Below are 26,977 nucleotides of genomic sequence, written 5' to 3'. Positions count from 1 at the left end.
CCCCCCCCCACCTCATCCTGATCATTTTGGGCATAGGCATAAACATAAAAGCTGGAATGAGAAATTAAAATGAGGGTATTTTAAACAGGGCATGTAATTAACTTTACTGTGCTCAACAACAGTAAATATTGAGGGGCACACCACTCCTGGAAGTAGATACATCCTGTTTTTCCAAATGACTCTGGTATGCTCCAAACTGAATCAACCTCATGCCTGAACTTGGGTTTCAGTTCCTGAACTTGTTTCTGATAGGAAAGAGAGAGTGAGGCTCAAATGCTTCCTCTTTAATCTAACTTTCCACTTGATCCTGACACCAGTGACACCAGTAAGTCACCTACCAGCGCTGCTCAGTGCTGCCCAGCCTGAGGAAAAGCAGGAGAGGACAAGGACTTGAGCACATCCAATGATACCCCAGGCACGGAAAAACCTGAGTTCTAGATAAATGTTATTATGATCAGTCTTCAGCTCATAGCACTTGCCATAATTAACCAGCCACTATGCACTGTCACAGTATCAACAAAAAAAAAGAGATGCATTTTTGCTCAGTTTTCTTACTCTCTTGTTTCTTTCCTCTGTGAAAGGGTAGAAAATGTTGTCTCAATTTACCACTCTGAATTTACCCTTTCCTTCCTATGAAGAAGAATCACTTAGCAAAATAAGAGCCTCAAGCTGATTCCTTCTCCCAAAAGGCTCACCAATAATATCCAACCAGCTACTCCATCTCAGTTTGACTACCATTCACTTGGTTCTGACTGTCTTTGTTTTACTTAGAGTCATGAAGCTCTCAGCGTGTTTGCCATGGATTTAGAAGAGTCATGGGTCTTGTAGACCAAAGTCTGACCTTGTGCAACATTGTGTGGGGGCTAGGGAGGGACAGAAATTCCTTGCACATCCCAGGTCTTCCAGCTTCTGCAGTCCACCAAAACATATCTACCAATGCCATGAGCCAATGTAGAACTTTGTTCATTAGAACTCACTACAGAATCACTTCAGCCTCTATAAATAATAAAATTTAAGGTTATGCCTCACCTTCTTGTAGGCTTAAAGGAGCTCTCTGCATTGGGACATATTGAGGAATCCTATATGTAGCTGAAGCTAAAGGCAAAATGTAGCTAAGAGGTTGGAGAGCTATTTAGACCACACAGTTTATCATCCTTAAGCTCCCAAAAAGTGCTGCCAGTTCTTCAGGCCAGATGTTTTCATAACGGGCTGTGGATGTTTGGATGTTATCAGAGACCCACGCAGGAACAGGTTGAAGCAATTCTGCCTGAGAGGAGGCAGTGCATGTCCACCTCCCTGTGCACAAGGTTTCCTGGGCTGTTTGAAGGCATCTAAAGCAGCATGCGGCTTTTGACAACAGGACAATGTGACTACATGGGGGCATGGCACTAATTTCACTGCACTAATTTCTCTGGCACTAAAAGGAAAGAACAATGCCAACTAAGCCACCATGATGACTTTTTTTTGCAGAACCCACTCATTACCAAACAGTTCTTCCTCAGGCACCAGACACCCAAAACAGGAGAACAAAACCTCCAGGATCCTGGCAGATCCAGAGACAGTTACTTTCCCCAACAAGAAGAGTAGAGAATGAAAGCCATACCTCCAAACTGAGACATAAATGATAATCAACAGCAAAAGTGTCAGCGAAGATACTCCACAGCCTACAATTAACGTGACAGAGGGGACCAGCACCTTTTCCATGTTCTGAAAGAGAGAAAGTAAGAGATTAAAATCAAAAAGAAAAACAACCTCTACCAGCTTAATTTTCATGGCAAGAACTTTCCTCCTAGCTGTCCGTCAGCTTACTGGGCCTTCTCATTGAATTGCACATACAAACAAAGAAGAAGGAAGACCAGGATCTATTCCTGGCTGATCAAGCCTTGTTTTGGACATGATTCTGCTCCCACACTCACCAGTGTTAAGTCTGAGTAACAACCCTGATATCCACAGGGAGACAGGTGTATAAAATATGTGGACGGCATGATCAGTCCCTTCATATCCAATATGAAACTATGGAGATAATTAACAAGGCAATAGCAGAAGGCACTGCCTACACCAGAACAATTACAAATGAGGACTTCAGGGAATGGCAGTGATGAAGGTTGGAGGATGAAAAGAAGGTGAAAATCTTCCACCAGCTACCAACATCCATCTTTAAAAGCAGGAGATGAAGCAAGGAAAGAAAAAACCAAGACGTATAATCCTCCCAAGGGACCCAGCCTCCACTTGTACTATCCATCACTTCATTACTCCTACACTATTACAAAAAGGATTTCTTCCTATGCAGAGGTCCTTATGGGAAAATATGATGTAGAATGGTTCCCCTTTCCTGTCTAAACACAAAAGAGCAGCTCTTGCAACATCAGAACAAACACACATGCTATAACCTCTCCTAATCTAGTTCTCTGCTTCACAGGGACTAGCTGTACAACTAGCCAACATCTGCTGGACTAACATTACTAAACTCCTCTTCTTCTCAGCTTAGAGCGAGGATCTGGATCCCAGTTGGTTTTCCCTGCTGCAGGCTTTTTCTCTGGCATGTTTCTCATTTCCACATCAATGATCTCTGCTGGCATGAAAGCAGAGAAACCGAGACCCACCACACAGCAGACACATGAGAACCTTCCATTTAGAGTGATTATGCAGCATCGAGAGGTGTGGGAGCACAGTCAAAGTTGTCATTAGATTGGCATAGTACCCACACCTGTAGCTACAGCCATGGAGATGAGATGTGACATAGCAAGGCCTTACCACAGAAAAAAAGACAATTACACCTGAAATTTGGAATGGAATAGGCAGTTCTCTAAGGACTTGTCTACACCACTTTGCTGGCAGGCATAAGGCTGCTCAGTCTGAATGTCCCTGATCAGTAGGACTCCATGAAGCAGAGGCTAAGGTTAGTCTGTTCCAGCCTACTGATCCCTCTGCAAGGCAAAAAAATATTAGCAAGGCTCAACACTGTGCTTACCTGGAGTCTGGCCAGCAAAACATATGGGCAAAGCAAGCATGTGTCCATTGAGTCAAGGCCCATGGTTATTAGAGCTGTACTCCACAGAGCCCACCAGGAAGAAGAATCAAACCACCCCACTACACAGAGTTCTGAGCTGAATTGTCCCTGAAGTCTGAAGGGCTTGGAAAGATGCTCCTTGCATATTTTCACCAAGGGCACCTCTCACATTTTGAATCTCATTTGGGGGGAATTAATGAAGAGCAAAACTTTCATCAAACTGCTGCAGTGAAGCTCACAGGACCTATTGGCAAGGTTGGCACAAAAACTTAAGGGATCTGAGACAGAATTTAGTGACACATTCAATGGCTTGAATGTCTAAGTGGCATATAGACTCAAAGGAGCACAGGTTGATTGAGGGATCTTTACTGGATGCAGACCAGCTGCAGACTGGAAGCCAAACAGCACTGCAGCATGGTGCAATGTCCCTACCCTACTGACCACCTTAGCTCTGACATGTCACTACCCCAGCATGCCTGTACAGTTTCTTTGAGTTTGCTCGATGAGAAAGAAGGCTTAGAAATCTCCAGATCTACATCATAGATACATATAAAGGGTCTGGATCCTCATTCTAATTCAATCTGTTGAACTAATGGAACTGCATTTCAGGTGATATCTTAGTTCTTTTAACTACCAGCAGTAGAATACAAGAATACAAGAATAACATGGTGATGAGCCTCATAAATCCATCCAGCAAGGTCCTGCATCTCCTTCAACATAGAGCTTCCCAAAATACTTGCAGAAAATGTTTCAGCTCACATGTGGATTCATCTCATAAAGTTCTACCAAGACTTGGTCACTGTCATTTTTTAACATAGAATCACAGAATCAAACAAGGTTTGGGGTTGGAAGGAACCTTTAAAGGTCATCTAGTCCAATTTCCCTGAAGTATGCAGGGACATCTTCAACTAGAGCAGGTTGGTCGGAGCCCAGTACAATCTGACCTGAAATGTCTCCAGGCATGGGGGTTCTACCACCTCTCTGGGCAACCTGGGCCAGTGTTTTACCATCCTCATAGCAAAAACTTCTTTCCTTGGATCCAGTCTAGATCTCCCTCTTTTACTTTAAAACCATCACCCCTTGCCCTGTCACAACAGGCCCTGCTGAAAAGATTGTCCCCACCTTTCTTATAAGTCCCCTTTAAGTACTGAAAGACAACAACAAAACAAAAAGCAAAGACACAACCCCAAAAAAACCCAAACCACACACACACAAAAACAAATAATAAAACTCTCATATGACTGTATTCCCACTCTGGGAATTTACTCCTGCCAAATATTTGTGGAAGCTTAGAAGCATTTTTTTGAGGTAAGCATAAAGAAATTTCAAGGAAAATATCAACATTTTGTTTCATCCCCCATCAAACAAAACTGAAATTGGATATATTCCAAACTGCAAGTGCTGAAATATCACACCCTGCTCCTTATAAGCTGAAATGTGATGGGAACTGAAGCCTCTGATTTAGTCAGGCACTGGGGGTAGGATATGGGAGAGAGAAATACATTAGGAGGGAAGTTCTTTACAATAAGGGTAGTGAAATACTGGAGCAGGTTGCCCAGAGATATGGTTGAGGCCCCTGAAGACATTCAAGGTCAAACTGGATAAAGCCCTCAGCAACCTGATCTAGTTAAAGACGTCCCTGCTCACTGCAGGGGTGTTGAACAAGATGAACTAGAGAGACCCTTCCCTCCCAATGCATTCTCTGATTGTAATCTACAGTATGAAGACACAGCTCCTCTCCTTGCCACGTTTTTTTACTCTCTTGAAGAATCCATGTGAGCAACATCCTTGTCCCACCCCGGAGGTGCACGGTCCTGATAAATACACTGTGAAGCACAAGCTACTCAGACACGGATTGGTTCTTGCTTTCCTGCTCCAAGCTCATTCCCACCCCTCTTTCTCTCCCTGCTCCCCCCTTACGGCAATCCGATTTTACATCGCACAAATGGTGGCCCAGGATGAGCATTGATTGTGACATTTGATTTAAGTAGGTCTCATGTCCCTGACGTTTCATGGGTAACTGGATAAAAGTGGGGGAGGAGCTCTACTAAGGCCAAAAAAGCCTGACATATAAGTAATTTCTAAACCATCCCAGAGTAACTGCAGACAGAGAGCTTGGATTTTAACAGACAAGCAGACTACATTCCTGTATCTCCAACACAGTAACCCCAAATCCCCTCCCTCCCATAACCATCTCTGACACACCTCCCTCCCAGCAACCTTATTTTTTTTCACTCTCCTCCTACTCCTCTTTCCCACATCACCCATAACCCTCTCCTAGATCCTCCATCAGCTAAATAAAAGGTTGCGTGGTCTGGACCATCCTTGGTCAGATGGTTGCTCATTGGGAAGACACTGCACAAATAATGATTGGCCAAAGAGAAGCCAGATGTGTGAGTAACAGCTGGTATCTATCTGCAGCCCTTCCCACACCAGATCCTTGTCTGCATCTTCTTCATTGTCCTATAGCCAAACCTTCACAAAATGCATGCCCACCAGAAGGACTTTCACTGAAGAGATGCTGTGAAGCTCATCCCTTCATCACTAAACCTAATGGGATTTCTGTTGGCGCATCATGAGGGTGGGTAACAATAAAAAACGCTGGCTGCAATAAGACCAGGAGCTCACTCTTTGGGAATAATAAATCCTATGTGCTTAGCCCATGTAGCTTAGGATTCTGCCTTCTTTCATTACTAAGGTTTATCTGTCCTCCTAATTTTCCTTCATCCCTCCCCCACTTCTTCCCCTTAGCAAAAGAAGCACTGTTTGTTTTATTGCTTTTGACTAATTAAACCCTCTGACAGAAGGTGGTCGGATGCTGTAGGATCTCAGCCTTGCAAGGGAAATTTCCTTGAAGCAGAGCAAGGGGAGAAAGCAAGGTTGGTTTATAAGGACATAGTGATACCAAGAGAAAACCGGCAAGACATTATCAAGGTAAGAGAGAAATGAGTCCTGTGGGAGCTTCCCAGCCCCACAACCAAGCAGTAAACTGGTTGTCTGCAAAAGAAAGGATAGAGGAACAGGATCTCCACTTGCTTGGACTGGAGTTGGTCTCAGATAGTCTGTTCCTCACCGTGTCTGCTGAAGGGAGCTATCCAGAAGCACCCTGAAAAACAGATGAAGCTGTGGCAGTTTGGAGCTGGGAAGAAAAGGTTTTCCTGGACCTAGCAGGAACAGAGCAGGTTGTTCTGAGTCGCAAACCCTGTGATTCTGTCACCAAGCATGACAAGGGAGGAGAGAAGCAATCAATGACATCAGCCAGGATGGAAATAACGAGTGCCACTGCCTGGGGCTGCTTGCTGTCCTACCACCTCATTGCTCTGCCTAGCAGGGCAGAAGGATGCTCCTCCTTTTCTTTACAATTTCACTTTGCTTCCATCTTCTCCTTTTCTATTCCATTCTCTTCCTTTCTCCCTATTTTTTTCCTCTCTTTTGTCTTCTCTCCTCCCTTCCTTTGGCCATTTTCCATGACATGTTCTCCCTTTTCTTCGTGCTCATAAGGCATCTCTCCAGCTCTCCCCCCTCACATTTTCTGCATTTCTCTTTCCTTCTCTTGCTTTCTGCAGAGCACTCTGAAAAGCAACTTCATTTGAGTCATGCTTGTTCCATTACCCAGCTCTGGCTCCAGGGTCAAACAGGCTCCAATTAGAACAAAGTATTTCTTAATGCCATGCAGTTTGCCTGAGACCTTACAAGCAAGCTGTTCTTTCTGCTTTTTTCCATCCCTGACACAAAGAAAATCTGAACAAAGTCTTTATAAGTACAGCATCATACTAATAAAGCTACCAAAAATTTAATCCATTTATTTTGCTTTGTAATTAAACACAGACATATGAGTTTGGAATTTGGGGGGCTGGGATTTGTTTGTTTTTAGGACTGTGTTTGCTATTCAGAATGGTTGCCTAGAGCCTGACTTCATGCACATTTGAAATTAAAGACTCAGGAAGACAGAATTACAGGTTGCAAGGGACATCTAGAGCTTTCTAATGTAATTCACTGCTTGGTGCAAGACTACCATAGAATAGAATCACAGTATTGTTTTGTTGGAAAAGATCTTCAAGACCATTGAGTCCAACCATTACCAAGTCTGCTGCTAAGCCATGTCCCTCAGCACCACAACTCTGCATCTTTGAAACACCTCCAGGGATGAGGATTCAATCACCTCTCTTGGGAGTCAATTCCAGTGTTTGAGAAACCTTTCAGTGGAGAATTTTTTTCTAACCTCCTAAACCTTCCCTGGTGAAACTTGAGGCAATTTCCTCTCATTCGGTCACTTGCTACTAGGGAGAAGAAACTTCCACCCACCTTGCTACAGCCTCCTCTTGGATAGTTTAGAGAGTGATAAGGTCTTTCCTCAGCACTATCAGCAGGCAAGGTTAGTCATGGTTTTGCCTGGATGAGTCTTCGAAATTCTCAGATGGAAAGTCCCCACCCCTCTGGTGATCATTCCAGGGCCATTCCCCACCTCCTGGTGATAGGGTTTTTCCTAAGGTCACACATGAGGGTTGTTTAGGGGCTGTTTAGCCTGAAGAAAAAGAGGCTGAGGGAAGACCTTCTCACTTTCTACAACTCCCTGAAACAAGGTAGAGTACCATCTCTTTTCCCAAGTAACAAGTGATAGACCAAACTGCCTCAAGTTGCACCACAGGAGGTTTAGGTTGGAAAACAGGAAGAAATTCTTCCCCATAAGGGCTGTCAAGCTCTGGAACAGGCTTCCCAGAGAAGTGATGGAGTCACTATCCTGGAGGCATTTAAAAGCTGTGCATATTTGTTGCTTAGGGACATGGTTTAGAGGTGACTTGGAAGTGTTGGGTTAACAGTTGGATTTGATGATCTTAAAGCTCTGTCCCAGCCAAAAGGATTCCATGTTTCTATGCATCTCCCATACTCTATGAACCTCCCAAGCTGCATTTTATGTTTGGGTTTTTTTTTCCCTTTTTAAATCCTCAGGCACAAGTGAGAGGAGTTTGGCTGTATAATTTTTGCTAGTGTCCCTCTGATAGCTGTAGGTCATGATTAGGTGTCTCTTACATTCATCTCTGCAAGAACAAGCAGGTCTAGCTCTGTCTGCCTTTTCTCACAGGTCATGAACTCAAAGCAACAAGATTCATGCCTATCTTCTGACAAAGAACTGGAACAGGTAGGTATGATATACCCTAAGAATTTCTCAGGAGCTATTTTACTGCCAAAAGGCTTTTCACAATTCTTGAGTAGTTTTTATGCCACAGTGTATTGATTTTTTTTGCTGATTGGACAACTCTTGTCAAAGCAGAGAGATGGCTGCAAAAATTGCAGGGAAATTGTGGATTTAGCAGTACACAGAAAAGGGAGTAGCGTTCTAAACCATGCTGCAAGAAAACATCTGAGGAGGGTTGAATGACTGAGGGTTGAATGTACTCTGGTCATCTGATAGAAAAAACATCCTGGGTTTTTTTTTAAATCCTTGTCCAATGAGATTCTAGGTTTCTCATTCAGGCCTTTAGTATATACACAGTGGTATGGTAAAGCACCAGTCTGCACCAGTACAACCACTAGGCAAAAGGAGAGCAGCCACCCCAAAGGGCAGCAACCTGCAGCAATACAAACTTTCTTCTAGGGACCTTGATAATGAGTGATGTTATGACACCTTCAGCTGGGTGAGAAGCAGGCTCTTGACATAACTCAGCTGACAAAAGTGCAGCTGATGTATATGTCCACCTCAAGGGACTCTACAGAGCTAAGAGGAGCCTTTGCACTTGCCCACAGATGAAGTAGATGTGAAGCACTTATGGAAAAGACCCAAGAACAAACAGGTGCTGTTTGTATCCCACTGTAACCCTGCCCTTGTCTCCTGATCACCATGAAGTGCTCAGTGAAAGGAGCAATGATGTCCAGCTCTCTGGTCCTGCTGGGACATCTCTGTTGCTGAGGCTTGTGGCAAAATTGGAGGTGCACAAAGGAAGGCTCAGTTTTCACCTCCTGGAAGACATATTTCTTCCACCAATTGCAAGACAGAGAAACAGGAAGAGCAGGACACAAGTTCCTTTTGGTGGACTCTGACTTAGGGGCAGTAGCAGGGATGTAATGAATGCAGGGTTGGGCCACAGCTGAAAGGAGCTTTTTTAGCAGGTCATCAGTATGAGAGGGACTGCAGAGTTCACTCAAATCAAAGCAGAGGAAGAGTGAGGAGGCACCAAACATGTTTTTCCAATAGAATTGTAGAATAGTTCAGGTTGGTAGGGATGTTAAAAGTTCACATATCCAACCCCTCCTGTCATGGACAGGGATGTCTTTCACTAGATCAAATTGCTCAAAATCCCTGTTCAAGCTCATTTAAAAAACTTCCAGGGATGAGGAATCTACAACTTCTCTGAGCAACCTGTTCCTGTCTGTCACAACAGATCCTGCTGTAATGGTTTAACTCCACTGAGCAGCTAAGCACCACACAGCTGCTCACAGGATAGGATGAGAACCAGAAGGGTACAAGTGGAAAAAACTCATGAGTGGAGATAAAAAGAGTTTAACAATTTAGGAAAAGGAGGGGAGAAATAACAAAGAATTAAAAAACCCAAACTAAACCACTGAAGAACAACAAGTGAAGCAAAGGAAAACAATTGCCACCGTGAACCAACAGACGCTGATTGCGATGTCATGTTGCATGGAATATCCTTTTGGTGAGTTGGGGTCAGCTGTCACAACTGTGTCTCTTCATACCTTCTTCTGTCCCCCCAATCTACTTATTAGTGAGGAAGTCTGAGGAGCAGAAAAGGTTCTGGCTTTGTGTAAGCACTGCTCAGCAGTAACTAAAACACGGCTGTGCTATCAACACTGCTACCATCACAAATCAAAAACACAGCCCCACAAGCTACTATGGATAAATGTATCTCTATCCCAAACAAAACCTGATAAAGACTTCATTTTTCTCATGACATTTCACAGAATTACAGAACAGTTTGGGTTGGAAGGGACTTTGAAGATCATCAAGTTCCAACCCCTCTGCAATGGGCAGGGACACCTTCCTCTCGGCCATGTTGCTCAAGATCCTGTCCAGCCTGGCCTTGAACCCCTCCAGGGAGGTGGCATCCACAACTTCCCTGGGCAACCTGTCCCAATATCTCATTACATCATGCTACCTCACTGTAAAGAATCTCTTCTTAATATCTTTATACACTAAAAAGCCCCAAGATCTCCCCAGAGCTTGCTCTTCATCTTCTAACCTCTAAGGAGGGCTTTGAGATCCCTGCATGGAGATCATTTAGTGGAATCATTAATAAATAATCTTTTCTCAACTGATTTCATCAACCTCACATCCTCCCCATCTCACCTCATGTCATTGCAAGACAGTTCCAGAGAACTGCTGCCTCATTTTGCTTCCTTTGTATTGTAACTACAAGCTTCTCATGTCAAAGCTAATAGCCACCCATTACCAGGAATACATTTATGGAGCTGAGGGTCCTTTTTAAGTAATTTGGCCAGCCTAACAGGCAATTCTGTGTGATTACAGCACACAAAAACCACCCAGAGAGACATCTTAATGTGCTACTATTTATTAATAATTGCCAACTCTTCCCTCGGTCTTGAGTCTGCTCTCAAGACACAACATGGCAATCTGAGTTTACTAAACACCTTTGGTGCAGCTCTCAGGGCAGAGGAGTGGTCATAACATTGCTCCTTAATAGGAATCATCAGGATAATTTCTTACACTGGTAGGTGTCTACCTACCAGTCATCGATGCCCTCCATGGCCAGCTTGCTGCCACTCTTTGAACTCCCAGACTCCGCTGACAATGCCACTGTTCTAAAGACCCTTCACCAACTTTGCTGCCCTTCTCTGGACACATCCAGCCTCTGAATGTCCTTCTTGCAGTGAGGGCCAAAAACCAAACCCAGTGTTCAAGATGCAGCCCTTCCAGGGCCCAGTACTGGGGGACCATTACTTCCTTGGTCCTGCTGATTGCACTCTTGCTGATTCAAGCCAGGATGCTGGTGGCCTTCTTAGCCACCTGAGCATACTGTTGACTCCTGTTCCCCTAGCTGTCAACCAGTACCACCAGGTCCTTTTCCAATAGGCAGTTTCCAGTCACTTTGCCCCAAGCCTGGAACATTCATGGGGTTGTGACCTAGGTGCAGGACCTGGCACTTGGTCTTGTTGAAACTCATTCCATTTGCCTTGGCACACTGATCCAGCCTGTCCAGGTCCCTCTGTAGAGCCTCCCTACCCTAAAGCAGATGGACGTGCTTTCCTAACATGGTGTCATCTGCAAACTTACCCAATGCCTTGATGTCCTCATTCAGGTCATTCATAAAGATTAAAGAACACAGGCTCCAATACTGAACCCAGAGTAAATCACTTGTGATTGCTCACCAAATGGATTTAACTATACTATTTAAAATACCCTCTGCTTTATTCCCTCCCCTTTCCCATTGCACTTTGCTTGGCCAAGCTTCTGAATACCCTGTTTAGCCAGGTTCTGATATAAGAAGCAGTGAGCCACTTTGCATCTCTCTTCCAGCTGTGGTTTAGAAACCAGTGTGTTCAGCAAAGGGTCTGCAAGCAAGGAGAGCTGGGGTCTAATCCCAGCTTGCCCACAGGTCAACTGTGTGTGTGTGGCTCCATCATTTAAGGTAATGTTTTCAAAGTCCTCTCAGAAGACCTGCTTTAGGTTGCAAACGCTGGTCTAAACTTCTCAGGGGCCTGTTTTGACCCCTTGGAAATGGAAGAGAACAATCCTGCTGTCCATCTCTCTTCCAAAGCTCAATTCACCTTAGATTTCTGTTATGTGTAAACACCTGAGGGGTTTCCTGGGGCTGTGTCAGAACAATCAAGCACCAGCATCTCATTCTCTGCTGTGCAATATTAACATGGGGAGGTACGGAGGAAAGAGTGGAGAGAGATTTTGGCTTAACTCTTTGTGAGCTGTCCAGATGGAGTGACTGGCTTTTTATTCTTGGCTTTTCATGCATATCATCAGACTTGCTCTGTTCCAAATTTTCCATTTAAAGCATGTTAAAGAGAATTTTTTTCCAGAATGGGCTGGTAATACTCACAATTACCTACTTCTCCACAGGTATGAGCTCCTTGCTTCTGAGACAAGTGTAACAGGAACCATAGTAAGCACCACATCTACACAACTTTTAAACACATCCAGAATGGTGACATATTCATATAAACTCACTGTTAAAAACAGAGGTTTTATCCATACTGCCTAGAGGACAATTCATGGACCAGCCATCCCTGCTACACCACAGTTGGACATTGCTGGTTGGCACAGGGAGCATTATGGCAATTAAACTGTAGAGACAATTCCAGTGTTAGAGCCTATTTTACCACAGAATAATTATTATTGTAGTAGTAGTAGTAATAATAATAATAGTAATAATAATAGTAGTAATAATAATAATAATAATAATAATAATAATAATAATAATAATAATAATGATGTGTGCCAGCAGTGTGCCCTCCTGGCCAAACAGGCCAATGATATCCTGGGGTACATTAAGAAGAGCATGACCAACAGGTTGAGGGAGATTCTCTTCACCCTCTACTCTTCTCTAGTGAGACCATATCTGTGGTACTGGGTCCAGTTGTGGGCTCCCCAGTTCAGGAGGGACAAGGAACTGCTGAAGGGAGGCTACAAATATGCTGAGGGGCCTGGAGCATCTCTCTGAGGAGAAAGCTTGAGAGACCTGGGCTGTTTAACTGAGAGGAGATTTTCTCAGTGTTGATCAAGAGCTAAAGGGTAGGGGGCAAGAGGATGAGGCTAGACTCTTTTCTGTGGTGTCCAGTGATAGGCAAGGGACAACAGGTACAAACTGGCACACAAGAAGTTCCACCTATACTTAAGGAAAATTTTTCCTTTGAGGGCACTGGAGCTGCCTGGAGCAGCTGTGAAGTCTCCTTCTATGGAAAGAATAAAAATCCCACATGGATGTGTTCCTGTGCAACCTGCTGTAGGTTACTCTGCCGTATCAGGGTGGTTGGATTAGATGATCTCCAGAGGTCCCTTCCAACTTCTGCTATTCTGTGATTCTCTTATTTATGATGATCATAGAATCACAGAATCAATAAGGTTCCAAAAGACCTCAAAGATCATCTGGTCCAACCTGTCACCCAACACCTCATGACTACTAAACCATGGCACCAAGTGCCACGTCCAATCCCCTCTTGAGCACCTCCAGGGACGGTGACTGCACCACCTCCCTGGGCAGCCCATTCCAATGGCTAACAACCCTCTCTGTGAAGAACTTTATCCTCACCTCCAGCCTAAACTTCCCCTGGTGCCGCTTGAGACTGTGTCCTCTTGTTCTGGTGCTGGTTGCCTGGGAGAAGAGAGCAACCCCCTCCTGGCTACAACCTCCCTTCAGGTACTTGTAGACAGCAACAAGGTCTCCTCTGAGCCTCCTCTTCTCCAGGTTAAACAATCCCAGCCCCCTCAGCCTCTCCTCATAGGCCTTGGCCTCTCCCCAGCCTCGTTGCCCTTCTCTGGACATGTTCAAGAGTCTCAATGTCCTTCTTAAATTGAGGGGCCCAGAACTGGACAGAGTACTCAAGGTGTGGCCTAACCAGTGCTGAGTACACTGGCACAATGACTTCCCTGTTCCTGCTGGCCACACTATTCCTGATGCAGGCCAGGATGCCATTGGCCTTCTTGGCCACCCGGGCACACTGCTGGCTCATGTCCCTTTCTGTATGGATGATGATTTTATATTATGGATAAACACTCTAACGACATTTGATTCAGTCTTGGTTGGACTCAATGAGCTTAGAGGTCTTTTCCAAACAAAATGATTCTGTGACATTAAAAATGAGACTTCTTCACTGCTCATTTCTGTTTGAGATTGCCCCTTCTGTGTACACACAAAGGATAATTAATCCCGAGTCCGTAAGTGCTTTGCAAACTGGTTTTTGCATCACCCACCCTGCCACAGTTTGACAAATGTCTCATCTCTAGCAGACTCACAGCAGCAGTGCAGAGCACCTTGCATGGGAATGTGGTAAGATTTACACACAGTTAAAATAAAGCAATTCCATGGCAGACTGGAAATGGAAAATGAGAGCAGAATCCAGACTGTGTTTATCCTGATTTAAGCAGCGTTTTGGTTCTGTGCCAGGTGACAGCATTTCACCAAATTATTCCAAAGCAGCCTGCTGTTTTACTCCATCAGTGGTGTGCTGGAGAGTGATGTCACACCAGCAGCTCTCCCCACAGCATGGGCAACGCTTGCCTTGCCCATGCCCACTCATCCTGCCCTTTGGAGATATCCAACTGAGGAATGAGTCATAGAACCATAGAATTATTACAGTTGGAAAAGTCTTCTAACATCATCAACTACCAGCCCAACACTACCATGCCCACTAAACCATATCCCAAAGAACCACATCTACACACTTTTTTAACACCTCCAGGGATGGTGACTTCACCCTGTGGAAGGTGGGGGACACCCAAGGCCACAGAGCCTGGAGGAAGAGTCCTGCCAAAGAAGTTCACATCATCTTTCTGCCTGCCATGATGGAGAAGAAATGTCTTCCCTTTCCCCTCCTAGCATCCCTGCCCTCTGCAGACCAGTCCTTGAGAAAAAGCTTTATCCACAGCACAAGCCATGTGTGTTACAAAAGCCATCCCTAAAATCTCTCTTTAACCCTGCCTTGCTTCAGTCCCTTTCATTACTACTTCCAAATGTGATTTCTCTCCTGGAGAGACTTCTCTCCTTTCAGGTTGGGTATTAGGAAAAATTTCTTCACAGAAAGGGTTATCAGTCATTGGAACAGATTGCCCAGGGAGGTGGTGGAGCCACCATCCCTAGATGTATTTAAAAGACCTGTGGATGTGGTGCTGAGGGACATGGTTTAGTGGTAGTAGCTTACTAGTAGTGGCAGGATTGTGAGTACCAGGCAAGCGGTTGGACTTGATGATCTCAAAGGTCTCTTCCAACCTCCACAGTTCAATGATTCTGTGATACAGGCTAAAGTTCCCAAAAGGGATAACTGAAGATCTCTGCACTAAAAATGGCTCCTGACCCCCAATAGGCTTGAACCAACAACTCTGAAGTAAAAGATGTTTCCAGATGATTATCAGCTTTCAGGGGCTCATTGGCCAAAGCTTGCCCCTGAAGAGGAGATGAAGGGATATCAGCCATTTAGCAAATGCTCTTATGATGATTATGAGAGCTTTATTCCTACTGCAATCTAAAGAACCCAGGGGATCCAGCCTGTTTCCACCCACCCAGTGTAACACGGATCTGGTTACTCTGAAGTCACTTCTGTTAATTCTCTCCACATGGAACAGCAATCTCAAAGTGGCACTCAGGGAATCAGCTTCTGGCTCTGATGCCCACCTCATTCACAGCCAAGGGACTGAGAAGTAGAAGTGTAACAGCCCCTGGATTTATAACTGTACCAAGTTGATATAAACAAGATCAAAACTGGCCCCAGTAGTAGGATATTCCCTATCTGGGGAACTGCTGACACGATTGCCGTATTTAAAAGAGCAAAGAGAACAATTTGTCATGAAAAATGAAAGCATTGTCTGGCTTGTGGGAAAAGAGCAGAATCATTTTGCTTCCACGGATTTATTGAATAGATTCTCTATATCCTTCTTGTTAGCAGGGCAGATAGATATCCAGTGAACACCTGAGCTGCAGACATGGGCTTGACTGACCAGTATCAGGCACAGCATAATCCCAGTGTCCTTATTATACAGTCCTAACATTTCAAAGGAAGTTTAAAGCTCAAATACTCATAATTACAGGTCTGACATTTGTTTTCCATGCATAATGTACATTTTTGCTTAAAGACTGCCATTACTGTCAAAACCTTGCCAGTAGATGTGTCCACTCAGCTATTCATAGACGGCAGAAGTATGAAGGGCACAAGCCTTTCAGAAACTGATTGAATTTCAGTTTAAATGGGTAGGCATATATATAATATATAAAAAAAGGACTTAATTTTCATGTCTCACTTCATGGCAGTTCAAGAGCAACCTATGCCTTTGGGCAGGGTACACCAGGGTTCAGTGGTGAAGCAGCTTGCCAAAATTGCCTAAAAAGGGACTTTCCAGGGAAATGTACTACGGAGACAATTGCAGAGTGGTATAAGAAAGATAAGCAATGCTCAGCAATTCTACTGGCTCTTCAAACAAAACATGCTTAGCCCTTGAAGTGCTTTGAAAAGGAAGATAATCTCATTTAGCACTAATGCTCTGACTCCCACCCAGATGAGCCCATGAAACCCAGCCTCCATCACCCACTCGTTACCATTTTCAGATGATCACCTTTGTGATGTCTCCCACACCATCCTCTGCTTTGGGAGAAGCTCCCCAAAAAACACTTAGAAAGCTACCCAGTGCTCTTGCTTTAAACTTTCTCCTGTAAAACCCTGCTTGGTGCAATGCCTGCAAAGCAAGCCTGGCAACAGCAGATGTGCCACGACTTACTGCGGATCGCGATGACTAATGCCCTCGCGCTGTTTACATATGCCCCCGCACCCGCCTCTACCCAAGCATCCTTCTACTTTAGCTGGAAATTTCAGCTGTATTTCACTTATTTTGGCTTGGGGGGGGGGGGGGCTTTGTGGCTTGTTCAGCATTCATGGAATCATAGAATTGTTTTGGTTGGAAAAGACCTCTAAGATTGTTAAGTCCAACCATTGACCTAAGACCACCATGGCCACTAATCCATGTCCTGAAGTGCCAAGTCCACATGTTTCTTGAACATCTCCAGGGACAGTGACTCCACCACCTCCCTGGGTAGCCTATACCAACGCCTGAAAAAGCAAATTGTTCTCAATATCCAATCTAAGCCTCTCCTGGCACAATTTCAGACCAGACTGAAGCTGTTCTCCACAGCTAAAGCCTCCTGGGTGATGTGATGGTCCAAATAACATGCTATAAATACAAACCATCAATGGATCAACAGCTCCAGCTGGATATGGAAAGCAGGCAAGGTAGTAATCCCAACTGTGGACAACCCAAACTCGCCTGTGCTTCCCCATCTGCCTCTATCCTGATATTCCACCATCCAGCAACATGCTACACCTCTGCTACATTTCTCTTTTGCATAGGAAGAAGCAGGCACAAAGGGGATCAAATATACAAAATTATAGGCAAGAGTGTGGGAAAAGACCTGACAGGCTCAGCTCACCTATCTGCCTGCCTCAAAGGCACCAAAACTAACCCCAGCCTCTTCAAGTAAACCTTCACTAGAGGCTCACAGTGCTTCACTATCACAGAACCACAGAATCACTATGGTCAGAAAAGACCTTCAAGATCAAGTCCAACCATTATCTAACCTCTACCAGGGCCACTGCTACACCATATCTTTGAGCACCTTATCTAGATGGCTTTTAAATACATCCAGGGATGGCAATTCAACCCCTTCCCTGGGCAGTCTTTAAGTTGTCCATGCAACTGCAAGGTTTTCCCTTGTGCCTAAATGAAATATGTCACACTGAAATTTGGATCCAGTTCCCAGCAGATACAGAAAGCAGATCACTCCTTGTCCACAGCTACCCTCTATCCATCTGAACACTATTATCCTCTTTCCCCTCAGTCTTTTTTTCTTGAGAAAAGAGTCAAACAATCTCACCTCCGCTCACCAACAGTGTGGAACTACCACACCAAATGTCTCTGACACATCACCTTCTCCCACACACATAATCACAGACTCCCACACTCATGTACCATACCAGTCATCCTGCTTGAACACAGAGCAAGAGCATCCAAGAGAGGTACCACTCACCCCCTTTGTTCACATTTCTGGACCTTAGTAGTTCAAATCTGCATGCATTGAGTCTGAGAGCTGCTTTCCCAGTTGTTAGGAAAGGGGAAAGTGGGAACTGGGAAGACTATGGTGTCCTGGCTTAAATGCACTCCTCCTTTAACAGAGCAGTAAGCTGTGACTGGGTAATAGGGCAGCTGTCACACTTGCTAAGCTGCCTTCATGGCAACAAGCCATTAAGCACTGCAGCTCAAAATAAGCACCAAGCCCCTCAGGAACGCTTGGACACGCAGCATCCCAGACATGCGTGGCGAGTCTTTACATCCTGCTGAAGAGAAGGGGACTATCCTCAGCTCTGCCCTGCTCCTAGGGTCACTTGGTTAATGCCAGAGCTGCTGTTGCCTTTACACCAAAGGGTGAATTTGGCTTGCTATTACTCACGCTGAAGCACTGAATCCCACAACGGCTTTAAGCTCCCAGCCACTTGATTGTGTTCTTCTCCCATGTCCCCTTTCCGACAAAGAGATACAGGGTGATGCAGCATTTGCCTGCAGAAGAGTCACTGCCAGGGCTGTGCGGAGCTGGCTGGCTCCAGCTCGCAAGGGAAGAGAGCTGCAGACCCATGCTGCTGCAATCCCACCGCCTGGAGTTTTGTCATGAGTTAAAGACCTGAGTGAATCCACAAGCATGGAGCAGAAACTCAGCAGAAGAAAGCTGTCAGCTGGGAATATCTCCTGAGCTACCCGCTGGATCGACAGACAGCTGAATCTGCAGACAGCCGGGAAGGAGGTGGGATGTTGGATCACTGCTTATTATGCTGAGCCAAATCCTCCCATTATTATCTTGTGTGCTACCTGTCGTCTTTTAATAAATTCAAGTGTTGTCTCTCCTAGAAACACAGAACTGAGAGGGATTTCCTACCACTCTTGTCTCTTATTTCTTGCCTAGATATGTTGATAGGATTATTTGATTATTATCATCATTATTTGATGATAGGATCCCTTTTTAGATATAACCAACCCAGGGTTCCTCTGCTTCCTGGCACCTGGAGAGCATCACAAGCTCTATCAGTAATCATCTTGCTCTAAAAACCCAACATAAATCATCCATATGTTGACTCTGGGTCCTCTCCAATCTCAAATGAGATTTAGCCCAAATTGCCGATATTAACAGCCTTAGGTCAGTGATGACAAAGCAAGGGTTTAAAAGCAGGTGGCTTCCAGCAAAGTGATTCTACAACTATCTGAAAGGAGGCTGTAGTGAGGTGGGGGTCAGTCTCTCCTCCCTAGTATCAGGGGACAGAATGAGAGGAAATGGCCTGAAATTTTGCCAGGTTGGATATTAGGAAAACATTTTTTACTGAAAGAGGGATCAGGCATTGGAACAAGTTGCCCAAGGAGGTGAAGTCACCATCCCTGGAGGTGCTCATGAAATATGTGCACATGGCACTTCAGGACATGGTTTAATGGCCCTGGTGGTGTTAGCGTGACAGTCAGAGTGTATGAACTTAGAGCACATTTCCAACCAAAATAATTCTATGATCTACAATTCTATGATGAAACAGGGTCACAAGTCAGCTCTCTCTGCTAAGAATCATGCAATCTTAAAATCACAGCATCATAGAATCAGAGAGTCAAACAACCTTTTTTGCTGGAAAATGCCTTCAAGTTAATGTTGCTTCAAGAAGCCACATTTGAAAAAGAATGCAGTACTTCTAAGACTGAGCCACTCCGTGAGTCGGCCCATTTGGCCACCTAAGAGCATCACACATCCTCTCTACTTTCTAATCATATTATGAGAGAGAGTGGGAGGGGGCAGCTGTCTGCCCAGCTGGTTCATACCCTGTCTTCTCTGTGCTATCAATGCCTGCTGAAACTCAGGGGGACTATAGGGGTTTATTGAAAAGAGCATCCCTGCTGAGCAAAGCAAAGCCAAGCTTGTGATTTGCAGAATCACAGCTTGTTCCTATGGGCTGCCACAGACCTCAGGGAAAGGCACCCCTGAGAAAACACAGCAGCTGTTACTGCTGTGGAGCAGGAGATGGGCAAAATCCAGAAATCCCCAAAAGTATTTACACTATAACCTTCCCTAATCTCAATATAAAGCTCTCCTGAGATGAGCAGGAGTCCAGCTGGAGCGTCCCTCCCTCCCAGCCTCTCCATATCCAGAGAGTCCAGCAATAACAGCACAAATCCCCAGGAAATCTTAGGAAACGTTTCCAGTTCAAGGGCTCCGCAGCAAGAGCCACAATCAGCTCCTGAGAGACACTCTACACACAGCAGCATCCCAGAGAGGGCAGGCTGATTGCAGGGAGAGGTGCCAACAGCACAAGCGCAGGAGGCTTTCAGAGGATTTGGACCTCAAAAGCCCAAATGTTCTCAGCTCAGCAATGCTCACCCTGGCACAGCTCTTGCAGAGTCTCCTAATGCTCTGTCAGGGAAATGATAGCACCTGGGGCTTTTTGTAGAATCCTTTAGGCTTGGGGCACCATACAAATAGAGATGCACACAGCCTGGGATGTCACCTGCAAGGGTGCTGCAGCTGGAGAAAGGGAAGCAGAAAACAATGAAGTAGTGAACCCAAGGTCATAATTTCCCTTACAGGCACAGAAACAGCTCTGCTGAGACAACACACCCAGACACACCAGTCTAATACACTCTTCCCTTGCCCTCTCTCCAAACTGGCAGCAGTTTGATGCCTTAAGGCTTTGAGATGGGCAAAACTGAGAACTTTTCCTTCAGCGGAAAAGTCCAATTTTGCAATCAGTGGGTTAACTTCACAGGAGAAGCATCATCTTTTTGAACAGAACCTGAAAACCTGTTCTAAACATGAGAACTGGATGTTCTCAAGGTATGCAGGAGGCTTGCTTCCTATCCAGACTCCAAGTCTCGATGGTAGAATATAAATGTTAAAACATTCATTTTTAAATAAAGTGCTCCAGTCTTACTCTGGTCTATACTCAAGGACTTGTCAGTGTTAGGTTAATGATTGGCCTCAATGATCTCAAAGGTCTTTTCCAATCTAGGCAATTCTGTTATTCTGATACTTCAGTGAAATACAGCCACAATTTTCCATCAAGATGTTGTCAGAACTGTAACACTCTTACAAAATATTTTAATTCAATACCATCAGCAATTTTTTTCCAGGGTAAAAATTGCTGCTGGAAAACCTGGATCTAGTCCCTGTGCAAGCAAGGTCCTACAGAGCTTTGAGATCTTAAAATAATCCACCTTGGTTCTGCACACCCTCCATGAAGTACCCAAGCCTCCCATAGCACGGGACAATGTTTCTAGACGTAAGATCTTCAAGGTACAGAAAGTTCACACCAGACCTGCATGTTGATTCCCTTCCCACAGCCTATGTATCCCAGATGTGCACTGAAAGTCTACTTTCCATGCTTCATTATTTCTCCAGGGTAAAAAGGATTTCTCCTTCTCTGCTGAACACACAATATTGGGTTGTTTTGGGGGCGGGAGCGGGGTGGGGGGGAAGTCAATGTTGTGAATCAAGAAAGGAGCTCGGAAGCTGTTGTCCCTTTGGGTATGAAACACACCATGAAAGATGCCTTGCAGTCATGCACGCTGGAGATAGCTATCACAGAATCATAGAATGGTTTGGGACCTTAAAGTTCATCTAGATCTAACAATTAAAAAAGCCTTTTGCAATATCCATAGGGTTATGACTGCTCACTGTGTGCACTCACTGCTTTGCCAGCAAGCTTCCAAGTCAGCTCTGTAGCTTGCTCTGCTGCAAGACACCCCACAGGTGCTGTACAATCTTTCTAGCTAATGGTTTGCCTGCCAGTAAACACCACCGTGGAGATGTTCTACAAATTCAGCACGGACACAACAAACTGAGCATCTGCACAAGCTCCTGCAACCTGCACCTCTCAACCTTCACTAGTAGTAGAAAAGAGATCAGAGCTCAGATATCTAATTCTGAGCAGCCTTGTCTCTGCAGATGAGTGGGAGAGAGGGAAAAAATAGATTTGTACAGTTACTATGGTCCTAAATGCTATATGGATCAATCTTTGAATCTTGATTGACTTTATAAAGCCTAATCAAGAGCTGGTAGGCAGAGTCAACAACACAAGTCTGACAACATGAGTCAAACTCTAACAAGACACTCAAAGAGTGAAAGGCTTTCCTGGGCATCCTCAGGCTTCTGCTCTCTTCCCTTCCCACCTCCAAAAAGCTGCCAGGGCTGCCAGGAAATGTTGAACAAACAGCACCACAAGACTCTTACTCAGCTTGACCATGGTTTGCAAAGGTGTAGTTTGAACACATGGCCCTGTAGTTTCCTTTTGCCTTTATTCTCTGCTAGCAGGTGTTGCATCAGAGTATGTCAATACCATTGGCCTACAAAGCTAGACACGGTATAAACCAAAACAAAAAGGCTCAAAAGGCTTGACTATGTTCCTTAATTTAAGAGGCTTTAATCTTTTATGATGGTCAAACTGCAATCATGCTGAACCAGGGCAAGAGGCTGCCTCTGTCTAGTTGAAAAAGCAAAGTCCACAGAAAATAGGATGCAGAGAAGGAGTCAAATTCCAACTCCAGCTTTTGAGCTAGATCTGAACAGCTCCACCGTGGTTTAACGATGTCTGCCCCCAAACTCAATTCAAAATACAGCACTTTCAACCCTTAGCATCATTTCAAGGAAAATTGCTCCATTTCCCCACCTCAGGAACATCATCCAGGTGCCAGCCTGGGGAAACACTGTCCTTGGCAAGTCCCAATCAGCTGCCAGGGCAGCAAAAGTCATAAGCTTCTCCTGGTCCTTTTTGACTGCAAAGAAGCTCTGCCCGTACCAGGGTAGCAAATATTTCAAACTGCCAAGGCCAGAGACTCCAGAAGGGAGATATATAGCAATAAATAATATTAATGACACAGGCGGACAGAGCTTCTTGTCCTGAGAGCTCCAAAGGCACATGAAAAACTGCACTAAAAATGTCACCACCACAGACACCAACGATGACAAGATGCCACCTCTGGGGAAAGGAGGCAACATGGGCTTGTTCAGAATGATGCTTGTTCAGGAATCTAAGGGTGGTACCATGATAACCTGCATGAACAATGCTCCACAACATCAACACATCACCAAACCCTGGGTTTTGTTTAGTGGGAGGACTCAGGAGATAGCCAAGCCCCAGCTTTCCTCCCAGTATGGTCAAAGAACTCATCCTGATGCTCCTGAGTTGACTCCAGGCTGGATAAATAATGAGTTGTGAACTGAGCAGCCAGTGGAGTTGGAAAGAGGATGAAGGAAACAATTTTAGGCCTAAACCCCAAAGGACCAGCTGAGAGGTTAGTTGCAGATATAATAAAACATGTCTAGGGTAAGGAAGCTGCATCCTCCTGCAGCCAAGCCCACTCTCAGATGAAAAAAAAACTTGCACAGATGATAAAGGGTTTACACCAACCCTGTGTTGTCCAGATAACACTCCAGCACCTAGAGCTGAGAGAGTAGCAGCATCTGGCCACATCAAATTAACCATTTTTTTTCTTAGCTGCCTAGTTAAATGATACCAAACACTGTGAACATAAAGTCTCTGTTAGAGAAACTCCTGCTTTAACCAAGCCTAAACCTCCATTCTCTTTTTCCACATTGCCTGGATCCTATGCCCTCTTCCAAAAGGATGAGCAAAGGACCTTCACCATCAGCTCAGCTGCACACCTGCGCTGGCTTCATTTCAGGCTTTGCCTTAGAAGCACTCATGCAGCAGAAATCACAGTTTATCATCTTCAGCTGTGCAACCTCCTTAGACTTTGTCAGGACTGGACTGCTTGCAATATTTGCATGGAGCCTGTCCCACACCAGACCAGGCTCATCAGTCATCACCATGATTACCAAAACCTCTTGAGCCATGCACTTAAACTGTTGTAGCTTGGGCTGAAGGGCTTTAGTGCTGGCAGGACACAGCCCTGCAGGCTCACAGAGCAGGTACAGAGTTGGATCCTGACTAGTTCACCTAAACTCAGCCTGTCCACCTCAAGAAGTCTGGGTACCACTCCTGGCGATCACTACCCCAACAGGCTACCTCTCTGCCTGCTTTGTTTCCTAACCTGCCCAGTGGGAAGACAAGGAAACAACAACCCGTAGAAGAAGATGGGTGCAGAGACACCAGATTCAACGCAACCAGCTCCTTCCAGGCTCCTTCTAAGGAGGAACTTAGCCCCAGTCCTACCTCCAAGCATTCTTCAAACAATGCATTTCTACCAAGAGCAGAAGCTTGGTGCCTCTCTCAAGAGGACCCAAAAGGCAGCTCTACCCAACACCCCAGAGCCCATTTCAAGACACTGTGGTGGCTGGGCCTTCACAGGGCCCAGGCAAACACAACCAACACTGTGTCTTTAAAACCACTTCAGTGCAGATGTTGTTTCCATGGTAACTAGTGGACCAAATACATTAGTGTTTCTAATAATAAACCAAACCTTCATCTTGGAAAATGTGATCCCCCCCCTCCCCTTACCACCATCACCCTTCCTTTCTTCCTTTCCCCTCCCCTTCCACTGAATTAAGCCAGCATTTAACAAGCAGGGCATAATTAGTAAATAATTGCAAGGGCCCAGTAACTCCCAGTGCCCAGACAGATGGAGCAGAGCTAGGTGCAAGGGAGGTGGGTGGCATTGCTCTACAAACCTGGGAACTGTCCAAAAAAGGGATGAACTATTTAAAACAAATAAAATTATAAATAAATAAACTTTAAAAGCAAAAGGTGGAAGAAAGGAGTCTGCAAAGCCCCTTTTTGCCAATGCTAGTGTCCTCTTTGGTGCCCTGGCCCCCACCTCCCTCCCTGACTCAGGGTGTAGTTGTTTGATGATCATTTCTAGGAATCTCACACTTCTTATTTTTCCAGCAGACTCCATCCAAGACAGGCCACCGGCTTTGTGTCACTCACAGCAGCCAAACTTCACAACTCTTCCCTTCCCCAGTCTGGAGTGGGGACTCACTCATCCCTCCCCAAAAGCGTGGAGTAGTAAGGAGGACCCCAAAGCAGGGACATGAGCAAGATGCAGTGATGGGGATGGGAGCAGCATGTGGCGATTCCCCCCCACCCCAAAAAATAATAAAACACGTGCAAAGATTCCGTGCGTGGGGAGCCCACGGGAGTGAACACGCCCGGCGGGGATTGGCCACCCCCCTACGTTTAGCGGCATCCCAATTGAAAGGCACAGCGCAGGGATGGAGGAATGGGAGGAAGCAGGGAAGCAGCAGCCCCCAGTATGTCGTGTGGGGTGTCCTCTACCACCTCCCAGTCCTAAGCTGCGGTGTCAGGAAAGGGGAGAGGAAGGGCGACGGAGAATAGGGATGGGGGGGAGAAGGTGATGCAAAACCTCACGCTGTGTCGCTACGGTCCCGGCGACACCAGACTGCAGCAGGGCTGGGGTCTGTCCCCGCCACTTCTCCGCGGTACCCAAATGCCTCACGCTGAGAACGCTCCACTCCATCCCGGTCTCGTTTACCCCCTTCCCTCCTCTCTCTTTATTTGTGTCCCGTCCGTCCGTCCCCCGTCCTCCCCAACAACCCCCCCCCCCCCCCCCAACACAGACACACTCCGTGTGTATGTCCCCCACCAAATCCATCCCCTCTGCTCCTCCCTCCGCGTCGCCGCCGGCGGGACTCACCATGTCGGGATTGAGCTGGGCTAAGATGGCGAAGGCGGAGAGCCGGTCACACAGGCACTTCGTCCGGGAGGCGTCGAGCGGGACCGTTCGGCAGCCGCGCCAGGACCAGGAGCCGGGCGGAGAGGCGGAGGCGGAGGCTCTGCTGGAGGGAGGGAGGGAGGGACGGGGCGGTGGAACGGGGAGAGAGAGGGAGAGCGACCGTCAGGGCGGGCGGGGAGAGGGCATCGTGTGTCGCCCCCCCGCCCCGTTCCTCACTAGCATCCTCAGACCACCCCCAACACTCGACCTGCATCGCCTATTCCTGGTCCTGGTTCTGATTTCAGTCCTGGTCCTAGCACTGAGGATAGTCTTGCTTCTGACCCTGATCTTGGTCCTGATCTCCTCTCTAACTACTCCATCACATGCCCCCACCCATGTAAATGTTCCCCACTACACCCTCCCAACCCATCTCCAGGGTATCCTGTCTCACTCTCCCCATATATTACCACCCTGACACTGTAGCCCACATATCCCATGTCTAACCATACAGCCCTGTCCCATATATCCTATACATGAATGCATAACCCTATAGCCCTGTCATATAGACCCCATATAATGACACCTAATTCTATAGCTCTCTCCCACATGTCCCACGCATGGATACATAATCCTATAGCCCTGTCCTCCATATGTATGTATAATGCTATGGCCTTGTCCCTCATGCCCACTATGCAGACACATAACCCTATAGCCCCTTGACATCCACACTATATATGGATAAATAACCCTATAGCCCTGTCCTACACAGCTCAAATACACTTCCCTATCCCTATAGCCCTGTCCCATGTATTCCATCTGTGAATGCACAACTGTATAGACCTGTCCCATAATCTGTACATATCCCCCATATGCCTGTCCCTCACTCCATATAGATGTGTCCCCTCCATCTCACCCATTCTCACACACACAGATCTCCCTCAGCCACAAGGGAGCAATACTCTTCCCTCTTCACATCCTCTTCAATCCCTGACTCCCTCAAATTACTGCACAGGCATCATCCCCTTCCAGCTGTGCCTCCCACCTCCCCTTGTTCTCTTTGCCCCAGCTCTCTGGGGCCAGGATCTCCATAGGTCATGACAAATTCCCCTTCAGACCTTCGCCATGCTCTCAGAGTTCTGGGCATGGCAGGGATGTCCCTGCCTCATGATCATAGGGACCTCAAGAGATTGAAGGGCTAGAGTCCCTGCTTTTCCATGGCATCCTTTCATGCTGGAGAAGAGTAGCAGAGTGAAGAAGGGGTCATATGTAGGAAGAACTACATGTGAAGCTGGCCTTCATTCCACAGCTGGAATTGTTTCACTGGAAGTTCTGGCAGCCCCATATCCATGTGGGCACTGAGGGCTAAGCCAGGGAAAAGGGGAATGTAATGCTCTGCCTCACGTGCTGGGCTACAGTAATCACCCAAAAAGGACAGTCATTTTCCACCCACTGCCTCTGTGTCTTGTCCAAACCACTCCCCTGAAACGTGGACAAGTAAGGGGTGCAAATGCAGGGAGTAAGTGCAGAAATGCAGCAGATAGGCAGAAGGTCAGGAACCATGTGGATAACTTGGGCTTCACTGGAGCCTGGAGACAGGATGTGGAGGAAGAGCAAAAGGGTTGTATGCC

General features: G+C 45.9%; 1 protein-coding gene across 10 annotated transcripts in view; it reads right to left on the bottom strand.

The window, feature by feature from the left end:
• The window catches only part of ADGRB1 (adhesion G protein-coupled receptor B1), a 325,671-nt gene that overhangs the window by 73,376 nt on the left and 225,318 nt on the right, over nt 1-26,977 (bottom strand). For 7 of the 10 annotated variants that reach the window (XM_068163182.1, XM_068163187.1, XM_068163188.1 and 4 more), the window contains 2 exons: nt 25,332-25,473; nt 1,604-1,707 (listed from right to left, as the gene is read on the bottom strand). In XM_068163182.1, coding sequence (XP_068019283.1) covers nt 1,604-1,707; nt 25,332-25,473 — 246 coding nt within the window. The remainder of the gene's footprint in view (nt 1-1,603; nt 1,708-25,331; nt 25,474-26,977) is intronic. The other 3 variants (XM_068163183.1, XM_068163185.1, XM_068163190.1) reach the window with 1 other exon arrangement.

The sequence above is a fragment of the Melanerpes formicivorus genome, unplaced genomic scaffold, assembly GCF_026170545.1.
Source record: "Melanerpes formicivorus ecotype bairdi unplaced genomic scaffold, bMelFor1.0.p_v2 SCAF_71, whole genome shotgun sequence".
Taxonomy (NCBI): Eukaryota; Metazoa; Chordata; class Aves; order Piciformes; family Picidae; genus Melanerpes; species Melanerpes formicivorus.
This window is presented reverse-complemented; position numbering and strand designations above follow the sequence as displayed.